This window comes from Pelophylax lessonae (genome assembly GCF_965119305.1).
Source record: "Pelophylax lessonae genome assembly, chromosome: 5".
Taxonomy (NCBI): domain Eukaryota; kingdom Metazoa; phylum Chordata; class Amphibia; order Anura; family Ranidae; genus Pelophylax; species Pelophylax lessonae.
The window spans coordinates 390425162-390446945 of record NC_138772.1 but is presented as its reverse complement, the minus strand read 5'-3'; the positions used below and the strand labels follow the sequence as shown (position 1 = coordinate 390446945).

The 21784-nt window shown below is 41.2% G+C and overlaps 1 protein-coding gene across 13 annotated transcripts in view; it reads right to left on the bottom strand.

The window, feature by feature from the left end:
* Window positions 1-2974: 2974 nt before the first annotated feature.
* Window positions 2975-21784, bottom strand: part of EPB41L3 (erythrocyte membrane protein band 4.1 like 3) — a 294466-nt gene continuing 275656 nt past the window's right edge. For 11 of the 13 annotated variants that reach the window (XM_082259291.1, XM_082259290.1, XM_082259294.1 and 8 more), the window contains 3 exons: window positions 20404-20484; window positions 19862-19978; window positions 2975-4143 (listed from right to left, as the gene is read on the bottom strand). In XM_082259291.1, the coding sequence (XP_082115417.1) occupies window positions 19868-19978; window positions 20404-20484 (192 nt within the window). In that variant the 3' untranslated portion in view covers window positions 2975-4143; window positions 19862-19867. The remainder of the gene's footprint in view (window positions 4144-19861; window positions 19979-20403; window positions 20485-21784) is intronic. The other 2 variants (XM_082259293.1, XM_082259292.1) reach the window with 1 other exon arrangement.

The following is a 21784-nucleotide window of genomic DNA, read 5'->3' as shown; positions in this document are numbered from 1 at the left end:
GCAAATTTATAATCTGACATAATGCTATGTATAAAAAAAAAAAAAAAAAATAGCAAATCTGGACCATGAATTGTGTTCTTTTTATCTACGTAGCTGGTTTAATAACATTTTGGCAGAAGATGCCAGCAACCAGTTCACATTTCTTCATCAATTCTTTTGCTGATCCTTACTCGTGCTATGGCTTTTATGGAGTTTTGCACCTTGTCCAGACTGCTCATGCCTGCCTGCACTTTTACCGTGTTTAGTCTATACTGTTTTAGGCCTGTTTACATCTTGGTCCTCCATCTTGGTTCATGTTGTGCTTTAATCGGGTGCTGTGAACTCAAACCTTACAGTAACCACAAACATCCCAACATCTTTTTTTTTTTTAAGCAGGACTTTTATTTCCTGTACAAAATGTGTATTTCTTACAACAAATTGGATGCAGAGAGTAGCTGACCTGATGGAAGGCTAAGGGGAAATGGACAATGTGTTCAATGATGTGCCCTTATTGTGTTTGGATCAATCTCACCATAAACCAGCTTAGCCTGAAATAGAACTATAGGCAAACCTTTTCATTTTCATTTTGGATAGTGCAAAAGAGGGTTAAAACCCATGTTAGATTTTTTTTTTCGCCATCTGTGTCCAATTATGGAGATTTCCCTTCACTTCCTGTCCCATAGCCAAACAGGAAGTGAGAGGAAATCCCTGAAAATTAAGGAAACTCCTTGCCCCAGATCATCAGAACTAGTATCCCCATTGAAAGATTTCTCCTCTATTACTATTTCTGGGGAGAACCCAAAATTCGGGATTTTCTTTTACTTTCACTTTCAATAATAGTGGTAAACAGGACAAATAGAGAGGGTGAATCTGCTTAACCACTTGCCGACCGCTCACTGAGCTGGTACTGTGGCAAAGTGGCTCGTTCCCGTCCAGCGACGTAGACCTACGTCACTGGACTCCTCCCCTTGTGGGCGGCACATGTGCGCCGCCGGAGGCTTGCTCCCACTGTATTCAGTCACAGCGGGAGTCGGGCCAGGGGAGGAGCGGCGGTGAGTTTGGAGATCCGCACGCTTGTGTAAACAAAGCGGGCGGATCTCCTAAGTGACAGACAGTGACAGATTGCAGGGTTCAGCATAGCTGAACCTGCGATCTGTCCCTGTGTCACACAGTCACCTCCCCCCACACACGTTAGTAAGCACCAGGCATACATTAACCCCTCCCTCTCCAATAAAATTAACCCCTTCCCTGCCAGTGTCATTTTTACAGTAACAGTGCATATGTCTAGCACTGATTTCTGTAGTAATGTCACTGGTACCCCCAAAAATGTCAGTCAAGGGTCCGATCTGTCCGCCACAATGTCGCAGTCCCGCAAAAAAAAACGCAGATCGCCGCCATTACTCGTTAAAAAAAAACACACCAAAAATTACAGAAATCTTTCCCTTAGTTAGTCAACGCAATAACGTTTGCGCAAACCAACCAAAATACGCTTAGTGATTTTTTTTACCAAACATAGGTAGCAGAAAACAAATTGGCCAAAAATTTAAAAAAATTTAGATTTTTACATTTTTTGGGGGGGAATTTCATATAAAAAAATGTGAAAAATAGTTTTTTTTCAAAATTTACGCTATTTTTTTGTTTATAGCGCAAAAAGTAAAAATCGCACTGGTGATCAAATACCAGCAAAAGAAAGCTCTGTTTGTGGGGAAAAAAAGGACGTAAATTTCGTTTGGGTACGGCATCGCACGACCACGCAATTGTCAGTTAAATTCGCACAGTGCCGAATCGCAAAAAGTGGCCTGGACGTAAGACAGCAAAATCCTCCGGTGGTAAAGTGGTTAATGGGGGCGCAGACAGCAATAAAAACTGACACTTTCTTATATCTCTGCAAACTATCCAAAACAAAAAAAATGCCTTTAGTTACACTTTAAAAAAGCAACTACATCAGTGATTTCGGAACACTGTACATTGGATTACAGATGGAGTGATGGTATGGGGGTCCTCTGGGTTTGGTATACATACAGTCTCTACTGGTTCTAGTAAAGAACAAAATAATGGTCAGGCCATACAAGTCATTAGAATGACATCTAATTTTAATACCACTCATGGCATCTAATTTTATTACCACTCATGAACACAATTAACATTTTATTTATTTCTATTTTTTTAACAAGGTCATGTTTAACCTCATAATGCAGCCATCACTTACCAAGCACAAGGGAGATATTGGAATGGCCCATAAGATCTTGTTTTGTCCTCATATACACTTTGGGACAGAACAGACCAGGTTATACAGTTCTCAAAACAAAGTTAGTCATGAAGCCATGTATTCAACACCATCAAAGAATCAATGTATTGTTCCAAACCAAAGACATACCTCAAAAACGTGATTGCAAAAATTGTTTCAGATCACTTGAAAATGTTCTTGTTTATTTGGGGTACTTTATATAACTCATTTACAAATCAAAAGCTTTAAACTCCTGAAATGTTAACACTTTGATCAGTGTATATCCCTGGCATCATAAAAGTTAACATTCAATATAAGGTGCACAGACTTTTTTAAACAAAGTACACTAGTGGCTTTTTTTTTTCTTTTTATGTCAGAGCAGGTCTCTCCAGTTGAAACTCTGTACAGAGCAGTGAAGCTTTGTGTACCCTGAGCTTCAGCACTCATTTTATGTATGCAGATTATTTTTGTGTGAAGCAGTAATGGCAATCTGGTAAACGTGCAAAGTAGCCTGGTGATGCACCAGCTGGCTACAAATCTTATGTATAAAATATTCATATGTAATATTTCAGCACAAAAAATTAAAACATTTTATAGATTTTAGTCCTGAAAATAATAAAGACAACATTTATATAAATAAAAACATTGTACATTCAAAACAAAAAAAAAAAAAAACATAAAAGAAAGAAATATGATGCACATACACTGTTAAAAAAAATTAAAATGTAAGGGTTTAGAAGCAAAGTCAACAAACATCAACACAAGATAAAAATTTCTTAATTTTTAATTTGATTAGCTGCAAAACGCAATTGATTTCCAAGAGATTTGTAATTACATCTGTGGTTTATTTTGAATGGAAACCATGGCTGGTGCAAATTAGAAAAGCACAATACTTTTTTTCCCCAAACATAGCCAATGCAGTTTTTAGTCATCTTTATTTCACTATGCAGAAACAAACATTCGCCATGTGTGATGCAGCAGACAGTGTAATGGAATTATTTGCAGGAATTGGAACGCTATATATATAAATATATATATGTATAAGGTGGGGTTTCTGTACAGGTTAAGGCTTGGCTCTCAGCTAGGTATTAGATGAAGAGTAGATTCTAAAATAAAATGTTTGCCACTGACAAGTACATAAACAAAACAATAAAAAAAAGTTATGCCAAAAAATCCTGTTCTTACGTAAACTAATGACATACATGTGTTCTTTAAAGGAAACACACATGATGTACACATCAAGGTTTAACAACAAAAAAAAGAAAAAAAAAAAAAATCTTGATTTCAAGTTATAATACTAAAATAATCACTACCCGATTTGTAATTAAATTGGATATATAAAGCACACCTTTTCAGAATTTAAATAGTTTCACAAGATTTAAGGATTTGTATAGGGTCATAATAATAAAACCAAACATATGAAGTATTCAAGTTGTGTACCGAACAAAGTGTGTTATTGGCACGTATAATGTGTATTCTAACATAATGCTCTGTACCTACACAGCTTCTAGGATTTTATGATATTTTTTTATTTTTTTTTAAATTTTTGTAAACAAAGGCTTACCAACTAACAAATTATACTTTGTTCAGAAGAAGGCATGGACTGCTTATGCATTACATTTAAGTTCACGTATTATAGTATTGTGGTGTGTGTGTGTGTGAACGTGCAGATATAGCCGGAAACTTCGACATGTAAAATAAAAATACTGCTGCCTTTTTATACTTGCTTCATGCAATACTGGTTTAATTATGCTCAGCTGCATTGCTTTTAATGGGAAGATATGTCTGCCGATGTCTTTATAAATGGTCAAGCTAAATCCTTCAGGACTGTAATTTTCCCCAGACAGAAGTCAGCCAGATTCTGTCTGTCGCTCCACAGAGGTGCTTGTATTCCTAACGGTGTACATGTCTGAGCTTGCTTTCAAGCTACATTATTCCTGCAGGCAAAAGAAAGGAACAGTTATAACAGCACAGTTGGAAATCAACATTCTCACTCTAGATAAATCACAGTCAGAGAAAATAAATCTAGCATCTAAGATAATTTTTAGCAGAAATTTGACAAACTGGCAGCCCTGAAACTATTTTAATAATGATACAATTTTCAAATATAACAGTTGCAAACAGAAATGCACTCTGAAAAAAATTCAAATGCATTTTCCTTGATTATATACTTCGCAACAATAAAAATGCCCACAGAACAGTAAATAAAAGCCAAACCACAGCCACGTGAGTTTGTTTTACATCCACAGCACAATGCAGTGATTGGTTTAAATAGCATGTTACTAAATATGTGATAAATGCAGACAGAGGGTTAACACTGAGAAGATATGGTCAGGCCAAACACAACTTCATGTTGTTTACATATTTAAAAATGATTATTACACCAACATAAAAGGTTACAGCTTTGGACAGTAAAAACAAAAACAAAAAAACCCCCGAAAACTTTAACTAAGGCTTAAGAGCCGGTTCACACTAGCGCGACTTGTCAGGCGACTTGACAGCCTGACAAGTCGCGCTCCCTCGCGGTCCATTGACCGCTACAGGACCCGTTCTAATAGGAGCGACACAAGTCGCTCCGACTTAGAAAAAGGGTCCTGCACTATTTAGGGGCAACCTCGGAGCGACTTGCATAGACTTCCATTATGTGAAGTCCCTGCAAGTCGCTCCGAAGTCGTGGTGCATGGTAATGCACAAGTCACCCCCGAAGTAGTAAGGAGTCGTGTCGCCCCAGTGTGAACCGGCTCTTAGAGTTGAATACCTTAATGAATCAAAGCAAATTGTAGAATTGCTAATTATACTGTATAAAACAGAAAAAAAAGTCTAAGTAGTAAATAAACACTTCAGCACCAAAAGATTTTACGCCACTGATGACCAGGGCATTTTTTTGCTAATCGGCACTGCGCTACTTTAGTCCCCGTTCACACTGGGGCAACCTGTCAGGCGACCTGGTCGCCTGACAGGTCGCCGTAGGTCGCTCGCCATAGAGAAGCTATGGACCCGTTCTAATAGGAGCGACACAAGTCGCTCCGACTTAGAAAAAGGGTCCGGAGCTTCTTTGGGGCAACCCGGAGCGACCTGCATAGACTTCAATGTTATGAAGTCCGTGCCGGCCGCTCCTATTTGGTCGCCCCGGAAAGTCGGATCGCCCCAGTGTGAACGGTGCCTTAACTGGCAATTGTGCGGTCTTGCAACTCTGTACTCAAAAAAAAACATATAAACTTTTTCAAACAAATAGAGCTTTCTTTTTGGGGGTATTTAATCACCACTGGGTTTTCATTATGTAAACGAAACAAGACCAAAAATTTTGAAAAAAAAAAAATATATATATTTTTTACTTTCTGCTAGAAGGCATATTCAATAAAAAATATTAAAAATATCTAGTTTCTTCATAAATTTAGACTGAAATGTATTCTGCTACATGTCTTTGGTTAAAAAAAAAAATAAAAAAATCCCAATAACTGTATATTAATTGGTTTGTATAAAAGTTATAGCATCTACAAACAATGATATATATACTGGAATTTTTTTTTCGGTGATCAATCTGACACTAACCGACACTTTGTGGGAACTGACTTATTGCCACTGACATCTCTAGTGACACTAATACAATGATCAATGTAATTTTACACACAGCCACTGTACTAATTACACTGGCTGGGAAGGGGTTAACATCTAGGGTCAATCAAGGGGTTAATTGCGAGCCTAACAATGTGTAATGTGTGCTGCTTTCTACTACAGATCAATTTTACAGATCCTCTTGTGTACCTGTTTTTTTATTTGAACATATATGATATTAACTTAACCTTCTTAGCACTGCTACCCTGAAGTAAAAAAAGTAATTTAACCACTTGCCGACCGCCCGCCGCAAACATACTGGGGCAGGCTGGCTTGACTGCATGAACTGCTGTACCTGTACGGCGAATTTGCGGAAGCGCGTCTGCCCCAATTAGGAAGCGGGGAAGCCAATTGCTGCCGGGCACCCCCGATCTCTACCCGCTGAGAGAGAACAATGGTCTGCTGTTGTAAAGACAGCAGACCAATGTTCTCTCTGGAATAAACACAGAGCGCCTGTGATCCTTCTTTTTAGGACCACAGGTCTATGTGTTGATTCCACAAGTCCCTTCCCCATACAGTTAGAAAACACTCCCCTAGGCTCACACTTAACCCTTTGATCCCTGCTGGGTTAACCCCTTCCCTGCCAGTGTCATTATTACAGTAAGAGGATATTTTTAGCACTGATTACTGTAGTAATGTCACTGGCCCCTCAAAAGTGTAAAACATGTCAATTAGGGGTCCGATCCGTCTGCCGCAATCCCGCTAAAAATTGCAGATTGCTGCCATTACTAGTAAAAAAATAAACAAAAATGACAAATCTTCCCCCTAGTTTGTAGACGCAACAATGTTTGCACAAAACAATCAAAATACGCTTATTGAGATTTTTCTTTACCAAAAATATGTAGCAGAATACAAATTGGCAGAAAAGGATGAAAAAATTTGATTTGATTTTTTTTTTTTTGGGGGGGAATGTTATCAAGGGGAAAATATATATATTATATATATATATATATATATATATATATATATATATATATATATATATATATATATATATATATATATATATATATATATATATTTTTTTTTTTTTCCCAGAGTTGTTGCTCTTTTTCTGTTTATAGCACAAAAAGTAAAAAAAAAAAAATCGCACAGGTGATCAAATACCACCAAAAGAAAGCTCTATTTGTGGGTAAAAAATGGCCTGGTCATTAATCGGTTCCCCACCACCTGCCGCAGATATACTGCGGCAGACTGGCTACTACAGGCAAATCGCCATACATGTAATACATTTTGCCCAAACCAATCAAAATACGCATATTGCGATTTTTTTAGCAAAAATATGTAGCAGAAAACAAAATCGGCCTATAATGTTAAAACATTTTGATTTAAATTTTTTTTTTTTTGAGAATGTCATATAAAAGAATGTGAAAAATATTTTTTTTTTCCAAAATTGTCGCTTTTTTTGTTTATAGCGCAAAAAATTTAAAATCGCACAGGTGATCAAATACCACCAAAAGAAAGCTCTATTTGTGGGGAAAAAAGGACGTACATTTTGTTTGGGTACAGTGTCACATGTCAGCGCAATTGTCCGTTCAAGAAACGCAGTGCCAAATTGCAAAATAGGGTCTGGTCAGGAAGGGGGCAAATCCTTCTGGGGCTAAAGTGGTTAAGGGGCAAAACTTTCTGGTCCAGAAGAGGTTAAAACATATCCAACCCCCAAAACAAAAACATATTGCAGCTCATTAGTCCATAACCAGCTGTGAACCTTGCCCATGCTTCACATGCCCCAAAACTTAAACAATGTACACAAGGCACATGTATCAGGCACCATCGTTCTCCCCCATTGCCGCTTCCCCTCGTTTACTGGGAGTTGTGTAAATACAGCCGATGCTAGCAAAAACAGATCACTCTATATGAAAATATCTCTCGGTCTCTACTTACACCTTTCCTCTTCTACTCTTCTCTCCCTCCCAATTTGTTACCCTGATCCATACAGAATCAATTTTCCCTTCTTATCCCAGAATCATAATGTTAATTTAATTTTAAAGGGGAAATAAAATAAAACTTTTTTTTTTTTTTAGAAATATACTGTTTATCTACAGTAACTATAGTAATGCTGATAAAAGTAGATATTGCAACAAGTATTTTTCTTTAAGTTATTATTAACATTTATTTTATGTACTCTCATAAAATGCACTTAAGCCTAAAAAAAAAAAAAAACCTATGCAGCCACCACATTAAAGCATAATTAGACCCCAAAACAAAAATGTAATATATTGTCACTTGCCAATTAGATACAGTGGCTGCATTAGGCTCCTTTCACACGGCCGCTCCGTGTGTCCGCAAATCATCCCATCCGTTTGCGGATGATTTGCGGACATAATGTAAGTGAATGGCACTGCGGGTGTCAGCGGAATACCATCCGCTGACACCCGATTTTCCTCCTTTCAGTTCTGTTCCATTTTTACAAATGGAACAGAACCCCATTTTTCCTTCCGTGTAAAAAACGGAAAGGAAGGAAAATCGGATGTCAGCGGTGTCATCCGCTGACATCCGCAGTGCCATATACTTACATTATGTCCGCATATCATCCGCAAACGGATGGGATGATATGCGGGCACACGGAGCAGATGACAGAAATGTCATCCGCTCCGTGGAAGAAAAAAAAAAAAAAAAGTCCCGCAGCTGACCTTTCACACGAAGCGGCCGTGTGAAAGGAGCCTTAGTCTTTTTTTCAAACTTTAATGCCTTTATTTTCATTTAGTGATCAACCAGTTACACACCCTTCTGTCTTAGTGTGGCTACAGTCACTGTATCTATGGCTTAGCAATGTAGCCACCATTGGACAGCAGCACTGTAAATCAGTGGAAAGGATAGTTCTAGATGGACTAGTAGATTAGGGTCTGCAACCATGGGTTGTGGGAAAGAAGTTGCTTGCTTCCCCACCCCCCATCAACACAGTCAGTGTTAATAGGGGAATCCCTTTTGCGGAGCCAATGTGTTCTCCCAGCAGGGAAGGCTTTCACAGTGGGGGACAGCTTCCATAGTAGAACAGCCGCTTGCAATAATTGCATGTAAAATCAAACAGGCTGTATGTACCCAAGTTGATCAACCGATCAACTTGGGTACATTTAACCTGCCCCATACATGGTTCGATTCCTGTCTGGCTCCTGCCAAAAGGGCCGAGATTCTAACCATCTTTGGCCGGCATTAGATGCACTTTACATAGGTGACTAACAATTTAAAGCCAAATTCCAGCTAGCACTTGTTAAGTATCTTTTATGCTTTTGGGATAAAGGTTTTAAATAAATAAATGACCAAAAGCTAACCATTGTAAACCCCAAAATCAGTTTAAAAGGAGACGTACAGTCAAAGCTCATTTGGCTGTACTTCTCCTGAAAATTACAAGAGTGCAGTTCGTTCTGCACCCCTGTGACCAATTTTCAGCAAACAGCGGGATGAAGCTGACGTCACAGAGCCAATCCAGGCTGGAGCAAGATCGTGACAATGAAATTGGGATCCACCCACATGCACGGACCAGCACCTAGACCTGAGCTGGTTGTGCTCGCTCCCTCCACAGCCCAGCGCTCCAGAGCAGAGAGCGGTAACTGACAGACACCAGTTCTCTGCTTAGGCAGCCCTGAGAACCGAGTGATCGGCATTGTTTTATCACTCAGTTGGATGTAACAGGATAACAGGATCTCAACCAAAAACACTGGAGCCCACTTGAAAAACATTACACCCCCAAAGAGGGAACAAGCGCCCTAAACCGTAGCCTGCAAAACCCTGCGGCCAAAAGAAGCATCCGCAGATGGCAACACATCCATTGAAAGTGTGCACCGATGACCAAATAGCACCTTGCACACCTGCGCAACTGACGCCTAATGACGGAAGGCCCAAGAAGCACTAATTGCCGCATAGCATGCGCCTTCACAGGGAAAGGAGGAACCTGACCCTTAATCAAATAGGCCAGAGTCACTGTCTGATCCATCTTGAAATGGTCCCAGATGAATCGGATAGTCCTTTTTGGGGCCCATCAATAAACACAAATCTTGAGTTTTACTTCCTAAAAGACTCCGTAGCTGCAAGGTACACCCGGATAGCCCAAACCACATCCAGGGAATGCAACGCAATTTCCTTGGGATATTTTGGCCTGGGACACAGGGAAGGCAACACAATGTCCTCATTCAGATAGAAAATAAGACAACTTTTGGAAGGAATGAAGGACAGGGGTGAAGATCCACCTAATCCTTGTGGATCACCAAATAAGGGGATCGACAAGACAATTTTGACACCCTGCTGCAGAGGTGATCGCTACCAAAAAGGCCACCTTATGAGACAGCATAAGCAGGGGAATCTGCCAAATGTTCTCAAAGGGAGGCTTCTGGAGAGCTGAAAGCACCAAGTTGAAATCTCAAGGCGGTAGTGGGGACCGCACTGCTGGAGTCAAATGTCGAACCCCCTGAATAAAAATACGCACCAGGGAGTGCGTGGCCAAGGGTTGTTGAAAGAAGACCACCAAGGCCGACACCTGACCCTTAATGATATTCAAGGCCAATTTCTGCTCAATTCCCTGTTGAAGGAAGGTCAAGACTCGAGCCAGCTAAAAAGAGCGAGGGTGAACACCAAGCAATTCACACCACGAAATGTATGCTTTCCACATACGATGGTAGATCTTCCTAGAAGTAGACAAACCTCTATCCTTCAGCACCTGGCTTTCAACAGCCAAGCTGTCAAAGCCAGCGACTGTAAAGCAGGATGGAAGATTGGCCCTTGGGACAGCAGATCCTCCCTGAGAGGTGGACTCCAAGGGGCATTGGCGACCAGCCGCACCAGGTCAGCATACCAAGACCAGCCAGACCAATCTGGGGCCACTAGAATGACTGAAATTCCTTCTGCCTCGATACTGAGCAAGAGTCTCGGCAGAAGCTTGAGAGGAGGGAAGGCATAAATCAGACAATACTGGCCCCAGGGGACCACCAAGGAGTCTGTGGCTTCCGTTAGCGGATCCCGTTGCCGTGCCACAAACTTGTGCACCTTCTTATTGAGCCAAGACTCCAACAGATCCACCTCAGGGGTGCTCCACCAGAGAAACCGGTGATGAAACACCTCCGGTCGGACCACTTCCCTTGGTCCAACGCCTGTCGACTGAGTGTACGGCGGAGAGAGTCGGAACTAAATCTTCTGCCCACCAAAGAATGCCGGCTACCTCCAGAGCTGTCAATACACTCCTTGTTCCTCCCTGGTGATTGACATAAGCCACTGCCATGACAATTCCCAATTGGATTTGCACCAGACACCCCTGAAGGCACAGCCTAATTGCTCAGAGTTCCAGAAAACTGATTGGGAGTCTGGGTTCCGACCCAGGACACCTCCCCACCTGGGACTGATATTTGTGGTGACCACTGTCCAATACAGGGGGAGAAAAGATTTGCCCCGACAAAGAGCTGGAGAGTGAAGACACCAGATCAGAGACGCTTTTGTTTTTTGGCTCAGTAGGATTTGAATGTCCAGAGACTTCAGAAACTTGTCCCATTTGGCCAAGATCTCTCTTTGCAGGGACCTCATATGGAACTGTGTAAAAGGGACTGCCTCGAAGGTAGAAACCATCAGGCCCAGCACCCTCATGCAGGTCCGGAGGGACGACCACCTGCTGGACAGCAAGCGATGAATCGCAGAATGCAACTTCTGGAGTTTTTTTAAAAGGAAGGAACACTCTGGCTAAAGCAGAGTCCAGAGTCAGACCCAGGTAATCCAGTTTTGTGGAAGGAACCAGAGCAGACTTCTGAAAGCTCAGAAGCTAGCCAAACTCCCTCAGAGTCTGTATAGTGATGTCCACATTGTCCATCAGAGCAGTAGGAGACTCTGCTCATAAGACAAGGTTGTCCAGCACTGCCAATTCCTCACTGAAGTAACAAAGCCAGCACCAGAGCCAACACCTTTGTGAAGACCCGAGGAGCAGATGAGAGACCAAACGGTAACGGCCACAAACCTATAATGCTCCTCTCCCACGGCAAAGTGGGGTAGCGTTGGTGAAATACACATATTGGAATGTGTAATTAAGTGTCCTTGATCTCGATAGAGGCAAGGAAATCCCTCTGATGCAAGGGTGACACAACCGTGTGAACCGACTCCATTTTAAACTTTTTTACCCGCACAAAGCAATTCAGGGCCTTGAGATCCAGAACTAGATGCCCCTTGCTTTCTTTCTTCAGGACCGTGAACAGGTTTGAATAAAGCCCGTGAAAACGTTCCAGAGTTGGTACCGGAACAATTACCCCTTTAAGTAACAGGTCTTGCATCGCCCTGAAGAGGGCTTGCAATCGGTCCAGGGACAGACGCACATTGGAAGGGTAAGAATGAAACTCGATCTTGTAGAAGAACCGTATCACTTAGTGAGCCAATTGTCTGGCACCAAGGAGGTCCATGGGTCGGGAGGTATCACAGATAAACTGCAGCCCCTGGACCAACTGGTCCACCAGCTCCGCAAAGGCAGGAGGTAGCTGCTCACCCTTCAGGTCACGGCATTAAAAGCTTAGCACACTCGGTCAGAGTTTGTGACACCAGGGCAATGGTGAAAACCGGTCTGAGTGCTGAGCCGATCACAGTGAGCATACCGCCACAGCCTTCGCCTTTCTGTCAGCCAGATCCTATAAAGCCAGTGATTCTTCTACCAGAATCAAGGTTGCCTTATTCAACCTGGAACACAGGGGATCCACCACCGGTGGAACAGTCCACTTCTTAAGGAGGGACTCTTCAAATGGATACCTTATTGCAAAGGCATTTTGAATGTTCCCAGTCTGTCAAAATAGGAAGGAAATGGAAACACCTTCGCTGCTCTAGATGGCTTGTTAGTGCCAAAAGAAACTGGTGCCTCTGCCGGAGCTTCAGCTGCATCCTCCATTTTAAAGTCTCATGCACAGACACAATCAGTGAGTCCACCTGTGCAATGGTCCTTTTCGTGCACAGCTACAGGATTCAAGGAATCATCCTATCTGGAAACTCAGGGTGCAAGTCCGCAGACCCCTCAGGGTGGGTCCCATCCGCAGCGGCCAGATCAGATTCAGAATCGGAGAAGACAGATGAACCAGAGGAAGGCGGGTCACTTTATTACCCCGCTGCCCAAAAGCCACCTCCACCTGGGACACAAAGGTCTCCAGGACCGCCCTCAATACATCAATAGATAGTTGGGACCCGATGGGCCCCGCAGGCTCAGAGGGGGTCAGGTGGGGAAATGTGCTCCAAGAGCTCCATGAGGAATTGGAGAACCCCAAAAAAAGTGCAAAAAAAACACTGCTAAGTGACAGACCTACTGCGCTGGTAATCCCACCCACCAATCCTGCAGCAGGGAGAGGGAGAGGACCACACCAGGCTCACCACCCCACCAGGCAGTCACTGGCAGCACCAGGATCAAAGCACTCCAAGTGCGGCATCCAGGAAGGAAAGGAGGCTCAGGAGTCAGCACCAGGGGATAGAGATGGGCTCCCACAGCTAAAATGGATGCCCAGAAGGCTCCACAGTATGGCCGCCATTCAATTCAATTCCGGACTAATGCAAAATGGCCATCGCGGCTACACAAACATGGCTGCCAACCTATACAGAAAATAGGCTACAACAAAATGGCACCTTTTGAGGCTCCCAGGTATCCAGGAGGGATCCCTGGGCCCAGGCAAGACACCGAGTAAGAAGGGAGGGCTGTGGCAGGAGCCCCCCCCACCAGGTACAACCCTCTCCCACAGCCAATCGCCTGGTCCCCAGCAGCACACCCACCCCCCATTGCCAGTACTGCACCTTGCCCCAACCCCAGGAGGTAGCCAGACCACCATATAACCCTAGTATAAGTGGAGAGGGGATGAGGGGGCGATAGATGACCCGCAGGACCATTAGACACAAGGGGGGGGGCTAACAGGAAGGAGGGGAACCCAGGGGTCCGACTGTTAGGGAGGGACCCGCATCCACCCCAAAACCCTCCAGGGGGAGGGGGAATAGCTAATCCCCATACAAGGAATCAGGCAGGCACTGCTCCAGACAGAACCTCCTTGCCATTGAAATGGGGGTGGGGGCTGTCAGCTAGGAGGAACACTGCAATGCAGGCCAAACCTCACATCGTATGCGACCTTGGGAGACATTTAACTTGCAGGCCGTCCCCAGTCCGCTGGTGCTATATCGCAGCCGACCTAGCACAGAGCTGAGGTCTGCATGCGCTTGCTGGCCAGATTGGGGTGACCACTGGATCTAGATTATCCAGTCTGTCGCCCAGTCCCAGTTCATTGTAGATCTCACAGGAAAAAAAACAGGGAAAAAAAAAATCTATCTAAAAGGAAAAAATGCCAGGACCAGAGATTCCAGCAAGGAACTAGGTCCTTACTCCTGACTAGGCAGATAAAAAAACTGGGAACCTATAGCAGAGAGGGGGAGTATACCACCTAGGACTGCCCATAGGCGTAGTCATTTTCTTTTTCTGGCTAGTGTCCTATTCCTGTAGGGGACAGTATAACCCAATGGTTAAGAAGATCAGGGGCTGTGTCTGTCAATGAATGAAAGAGAAATAATAGTTGAAGGTAGGAAAATAAGGAGGTAATTAGGTCGGATTAGAGAAAACTAAGGGTTGATAAGGGGTAAGAGTTACATTTTTTTTTTAAAGTGTTTTTTTACTTACTTTGTCAGGTTGCTTTAACTTACATCATTTGCAGATCTAAGTTCATTGCTTTGATCTTCAGATGATTGAACAGAAAGATACAAAAATAACTTTATGTTACAATATACCTTCTGAGCAAGTGCTAATTATAAACACGGAATCAGGCTGATTTTTGGACAGCTGAACCCTGAATACTGGGGTGGGCGAGTCCCAGAAGCATAGCAGAGCAACTGGACATGCTACACATGTCCTGTGTACTATGATTTATTGATTACTAATGGATTTAGTTATTTTGGCCGTGTGTAGCATACCCAAAGTCTGGAACTAATTGAACTGCTTTGTTTCATCCCTCTAAATGCCACTTTTGCTGGACAGCTTGGTCTGCTAAAGGAAACTGAAAAATACTGAAGTTGAAAAAGTGTTATTTATTTGGAAATAAATCCTTCATCATGCCCGATGAAGGAGCACACATGCTCTGAATGCGTGCCATGTCCATCACTTTCTATTCCTGTTTTGACATCACTTCCTCCTCCCGAAGGACCTGGACCTACTAGAAAGTGCTGTGAGCCACCAGGACTGCCAGGAGCTCCTTTCAGTATCCACCATAGCTGGACTTGTCCTGCTTGCTGCAGCGATGTTAAAAGACAAGAAAAGCGCTTTTATCTTCATAACATTGCAAGTTGCTATTTTGTGGTTTCCAAATAAATAACCCTTTGATGCTACACTTAGAACAGTGCTGCTCTTCTTTTCTGTTTGTCCCAATGCAGAGTCCCTTCCAGCTCTTCAGCAATGGCAGCCACTGAGACTTTTGAAGACTTTTTCTTTCTAGTCTTAAAGCAGAGTTCCACCCAAATGTGTAACTTCCACTGATCTGTTTCCTCCCCCCCCTCTGATGACACATTTGGCAACTTCCAGGGGGAAGAGGGGAACGGGTACCTGTTTTAGACATGTACCCGTCCCTCGGAAGTTGGGCCCCCCTCCTCTTCCCGCTGCCGACACTGTTAAAAAGTGCATTGTGCTTCGTACATACACAGTAGGGAACAGGCTGTGAAGCCGAAAGGCTTCTCTGCTGGTTTCCCTTATGACGAATGATTGGATTGCGGCGGCAGCACCTGACAGCCGATCCAAAAATCGTCTGGGGTGCCGACATCGCAGGCTCCCTGGACAGATAAGTGTCTATAAATGAAATTAAAAGTCAGCGGAACTCCTCTTTAAACCACTGAACCCACTTGGACTCCTTTTCTATCAGTGCGCCCAACATCTCCTTTCCTATTTCATCATATATACTGCATGTCATTTTTGATTTTGGTCTTGGTTACACTTTAAGAACCGATAAGTTGCAATATATAATATTTTGTTCTTGGTTTACATATATTTTCACTGTGTAGTCTATTTTACTGTTGATCCTTTTCATAATTATATGTGTCTTTAATATGTTCTGAATTGCCTTTAAACACCCATTCAGATACTTTTCTGTTGCTAAGGACAATTGCAAAGGTTCTTCAGAAATTTGAAGCCATTGGGTTTTAGAAAACTAGTATGAGAATGACGTTTGAAACTCTCTAACCTTTGCTCTGCTAGTATTCCAGCAGTGAATCAGGTTTGTCATAACTGAATAAATAACTGACTTGGGGAAAAATGTAGATAAAGCCACTGTCTAGTGGCTAAATTATAGATTTAAATGTCAAAAGCATTCTTTCACAAATGTACAATGTATTTGTTTATTACCATATACCCTGCATATTTGATACATTTTAGGGGAAAATAGAATGGGCAGAAACTGTTCTTGGCCAGCCTTGACTACCAGGTCTTGGGTATGGTCACCGTATTTATAGTGTATATTTACAGATGTCTTGCATTTGGGGACCTCCCAACAGGCTTTAAGAAGGTTTTAAGAAACTGTATTCTCCACTCATAAACCTATGCAAATATCTAACACTTTCTAGTTATGTATGCATACCTTTTTATAGAAACTTTTGTTTTAAATGGTCACTTTATCTTTAAATGGCTGCTTTACAAATGTCTTAAATTACCACTTTCATGTGGTAGTGTAAAGAAGCAGCTGAAATGTATTTTCAGGTTCACTAGGGTGCCTGCACAAACCTTAGTGCAACATTTTTGCTGAAACATTTAAGAAACGTCTCTCCTGCATTGCATATTAATGAGGTTTGTGTGGGGACAGAGCCACAGTAAGACTCATGAAATTCTTAAAATCAGCCATGACACATTCTCCTTAGAAACAGCTAAAAGTTAATACATTTTTTTTTTTTTTAAAGATATGCCGTGAAAAAAATACTGAAGGTTATACTCCAACATAAGTACTTGAAGCACACAATTTTGCAATGCTAGACAGCATAAATCTTACATGACTTAAAATTGTATTGGGTTTGTAAGGGTGCCCATTTTGTCATGCTATCTCATAAGTTTATTTTAACAATATATTTCATGTAAAATATGATTAAGGTAGAAGGAAAGCCAATACAAAGACACACCTTTTAAATGGCAGATGATGTCACAGAGCCACTCCAATATCTGGATGTATCCTAATAATGTAGGGGCCCACCCAGATGCCTGAGCGCATTGCCGAGAGCCTGAGCCAGTTGCTCCTGCCCCCTCCACAGCCCAGCGCTCCAGTGAGCGCTGGGAGAGCAGAGAGCCGGTGAATGACAGTCACCACTCTCTGCTCAGTGAAGGCTGAGAACTGAGCAATCATTGATCATGTGATCACTTCCTTCTCGGGATTAAAGCTGGTTGTGGACACCTGATGCTGCTATTCCATATAGGCCAGTATGTAGGTTTGATTTGTTTTATATTCCTGCGTGTCTCCTTTAAAAGTACGAATTTGTTTTGATTTATTCAGACAATTTTTACATTTTAGTTGTAAAAAAAAAAAAAAAAAAAAATCACCAATCTACAGTACAGAAATAACCTACCAAATTGTCTACAAAAGAGTGAACTTCTCTGACACAGCTTGAGGTTTAATTTAGTAAATCAGGCCATTTGTGTACTAGTAGTCAGCTATAATTTCCCCTTTCAATGACCATGAAAACACAAAGTGACGGGACACTGCATGAAGATGAAAAACATACCATATGAAACACCACTGGTTAAAAAGGCAGTTATTTTACTTCCTAGTTTTTTGTTTTCAAAATTTTGCTAGGCTTGAATACTTGTGAGTATGCAGTAGGTGAGAGATGTACCAGTATAATCTCCCATTTACTTAAAAAAAAAAAGAAAGGGAAATGGTGAGTATTTACTTAGTTTTAAAGGTTTTATTCAGGTTAGACTATAAATTGACATCTATTTTTGACCAATCTATTAACAGAAAAGGATTAGCAGGATGCCTATTTTAAATCCTCTTTTTAAACATGCCCATAGACACAGGGAAACAGTTTTTCTTTGCAGAGATGAGTCCCTATGGCAGCTGGTGTTACCATGAACTCAAACCTCTAAATGAGTGGCGGTATGTACAAGACTGGGGAAGTAAGATGCTACTAGCATCACTTATTTTTTGTAGAATTGGAACAGCTGGATTATGTGTCTAATTTCCAGAGATGTATAGTAACTTAAGTAGAACTACTTCACTACTGTACTTAATTACCGAAAGGCGGTATCTGTACTTTCCTAGAGTATAATTTTTTTCTCCTACTTCCACTTTTACTTCACTACATTTTTTCAATGATTTCAATACTTCTACTCCTGTATTTTTTTTTGTGCTGCATAGTTACTCGTTACAATTATAAAAATGACCACTGCCAGAACAGTAGATGGCAGGTTTCATGAAGCTCAAAACATGTGTATTATCAGCGCATACGAAAATAAAAGCTACTGTATGTATAAATAAAAGCTGCATTTGAAATAATAAAAAACAATATGATGTTCAAACTTCTGACTTCTCTCTTTAATAACTACATAACACAGTACTTGTACTTTCAGACCTTGAGTAGCAATTTTTTTTCAAAACTACTGGTACTTTTACTTTCAGTACTTGAGTAGCAAAATTTAAAAAAAAAAAAAAAAAAAACTACTTGCAATACTTAAGTACAAAAAATGTTGAATACTTTAGTACTTCTACTCAAGTCACTTTTTGATCGAGCACTTCCACTTCTACTCAAGTCACTTTTTGATCGAGCACTTGCACTTTTAATCAAGTATGGGTTTAGAGTACTTTATACAACTCTGCTAATTTCAAATCTATTGACAGCTTAAGACCTTTTTGAATATTTGCTGACCATTTAAAAATGTATTAATTATCTTATCACATTTAGCTGAATTGTTAAGCCATAATTATTCTGCTAGCTAAAATTTGAAATGATGAGCTCTTGTTCTGGGAAAAACAGAAAATGAACATAAAAGTGCAGGAAGACCTCTTCATGTTATGAAATACAATATGTAGAAACACTGTTCAACTGTTAAAGGACTACCTTAGAACCAAATTGAACTGCTCCACTTGGTCCTGCATAAGATATTCTAAAACTGTAATAATCAATTGCGGTCTAGATACACTGATTGGTTTTATGGCCATATCACAGTTGCAATAAATGTTAATAGCGTGCAACTGGCCATTCTCTAAGGACCCAATTCCCTACATTTCCATAACTCCCGACAAGGTTCAAATTACACATCAATCACTATGAAGGAAAAAACAAAAAAGGAAGTAATTTTGGGTGACAGATAAACACTTAAAGAGGAAGTAAACCCTCCTCGGCAAGTTGTACCTATAGGTAAGCCTATGATAAGACTTACCTATAGGTACTGTAAATATCTCCTAAACATGTACCGTTTAGGAGATATTTACCTTCGATGCATCCAGTGACGTCACTGGCGCATGTGCTCTGAAGGAACGGCCGCTCGTGCTGTTCCTTCAGAACGCCGTGCCGTGACCGTCGGCTCCCGCGCACGCGTCACCGCGGCTCCGGCCAATCAGATGGCCGGATGCCGCGATCCCGGAAGACGGGCGACTGGACATGTCGCCCGTCATACAGGTAAGCGGGCGGCACGGCGGGGGCTCGTTCTAAGGTAAGTATTTCATAAAGAGCTAGTATGCGATGCATACTAGTTCATTATGCGTTTGTCTTTCAGGGTAAAAAGGAATAAAGAAAAAAAAGGGTTTACAACCTCTTTAAATCCAGAAGTAATTAACAACCTCAGGTTGAAACTCACATGAAGGGATTAGATAACTATATAACCAATGTAGAGAAATCCCTTTTAATTTAGCCATAGCAATTCTTCAAGATATTTATCCCTAACTGCCTTTTTAATAGGGTGTATTAGCGGTTAAAAAAGCAGAATAGTGGAAATGCATGCATAAAATCTCTAATTATAGGTTTATTTATAAGCGCACTTGGTCCATGCAAGTAGAAGAGAACATTTGGGTTTGTCAACAGTAAGCAAGGGGAATATGCTTCTTGCACATGCCAGTCTGCAGCTTTTCCGGGAAAGCCATGGATGCTTCTTACCTGTGGTCAATCCTCCCCATCTTCAGGTGTGATTTCTGTCTCTTTATGTACCACTACTTTGGTCACTGACATGTCAGGGTGCTGCTCTTTGGCCTCTTTTATTGCCTGAGCCAGCGCCTAACGCAAGAAGAACCAAAAAGGGAAGGGCGGAAACAAAAAGGGGGGTGGAACATGCATGATCAGTGGCAAGGTGGATATTAATGAGAAAATTTACACAGTTTACAAATGCAGATAGACAATTAAACATATATTATTTAAAAAATTACATGTTGAAGCAACACAAAAGTTGATGCTTAGCCCCTTGCTGCCTTTGAAATATCAACAGAGAATACGTAAATCAAACATTTTTCTTTCATTTATGATTTGCCAGGGAATAGTGATAGGTTCGTAAACTAACACAATCATAGTCAATGTATCCCAATAATAAAAAAGCAAAAAATGGCCAAGTATGACTTCTTGTTGCCGTCTCTTTTGAATTAGTTTAACAGCATTACTGGAAGAATCCAGCAACCTGGTAAATCTATACAGAAGATTTATTTTACCTGATCATGGTCAATGTCAGCATCTCCAGTAATTACTATGCGCTTTTCAATTCTGGTCTCTGAAATGCCTCCTTTCACAGTCTAGGCAGAAATGAAAATACTCATGAAATAAAGGTATCAAACATCTGTTTATGCAAGAAATACCCCTAGGCCCTTATCAATCCCAACCATTCATTTCTGCTAGTCAGGATGTTTCATTCTCAGGAACACTCTGTACAGGCATAGATAAGATATAATGTGCAATATGCCTAAGCAAGGTAATTGAAACTAGTCTATATGTAAACGGGGTGCTTGTGTAGTTTCTTACCTGTTCTGTGTTTAAATTACCTTCCTTTTCTGGCAGTGCCATCCTAAATAACAAATCGTTAAATCACCATGTCCCGACACAATATAAAGCCATTTTAATAAATAAGTAAAAATATATGAAGTCATTTCTTTTGACAGTAACCATCCTAATTCTATCAAACTTTGTCATAGTATTTGTATTAATCCCTAAACCTAACATGTCAAAGGATTGCGGACACATTTTTACTTGTATAAAAAACATTTATATATATTCAGTAATAAAAATCATATTATAACCTAGGAGCACAGGTTTGTATTTCCATTGACAACTAATAAGAATTATACTTTCATATTATATTCCGTGAAAGAATAACCACAGTTATGCAAACTGAGATAGTAATCTCATGGGTGGCAAGGATAATCTAATCTGGTGAACGCCATTTTAAAAGGGCCATAGTACCAGAAAAGTGTCGTAGGGATTTACTGAATTCCCCAAACGGTTTATTCTATACTAAAAGCACACACACCATTGGACTCCATGTAATCCTTAGTAATGCCAATGCCCAGATAAAGCAATTTTTTTCCTTTTAAAAAAAAGTCTACCAGACAACTTCTAAAATAAAAAAAGCTCAGGCTTCTTTTCCACCGGAAAGTAATTAGGTTGGTGATGTGGTTTATCAGCACTTCAGCTTTATGTTGCTCCTGTGGGTGGCTCTAGCTATTTTTTCCTCCAGCCCTGTCTGCCACAGTTGTAACCCTGCCAGAATTCCCTTTTTTCATCATATTTTCCATTAGATCCATGAACATTCTTACTACCATTCTTGAAGGGTTTTTGTCCCTGGTGCAACAAGCACTCAGACAAAAAGATGTTAGGAAATGCCTCCATTCTTTCTCTTCCTTCTTAGAGGCCTCTATGGCTAATGAGCCTGCAGGGCCTTTGCCTTCTGTACAATGTATACTCACATATTTCGCTTACTCAAGCAGTGAGAATGAGGCCTCCACTACAGCCCTTGCATAGGGTTGGGCATTAGTCTCGGCTTTATTCAAATCTGTGCATGAAACTCTTAAAATGGTGGACGCTCCAAGCCATTATTCA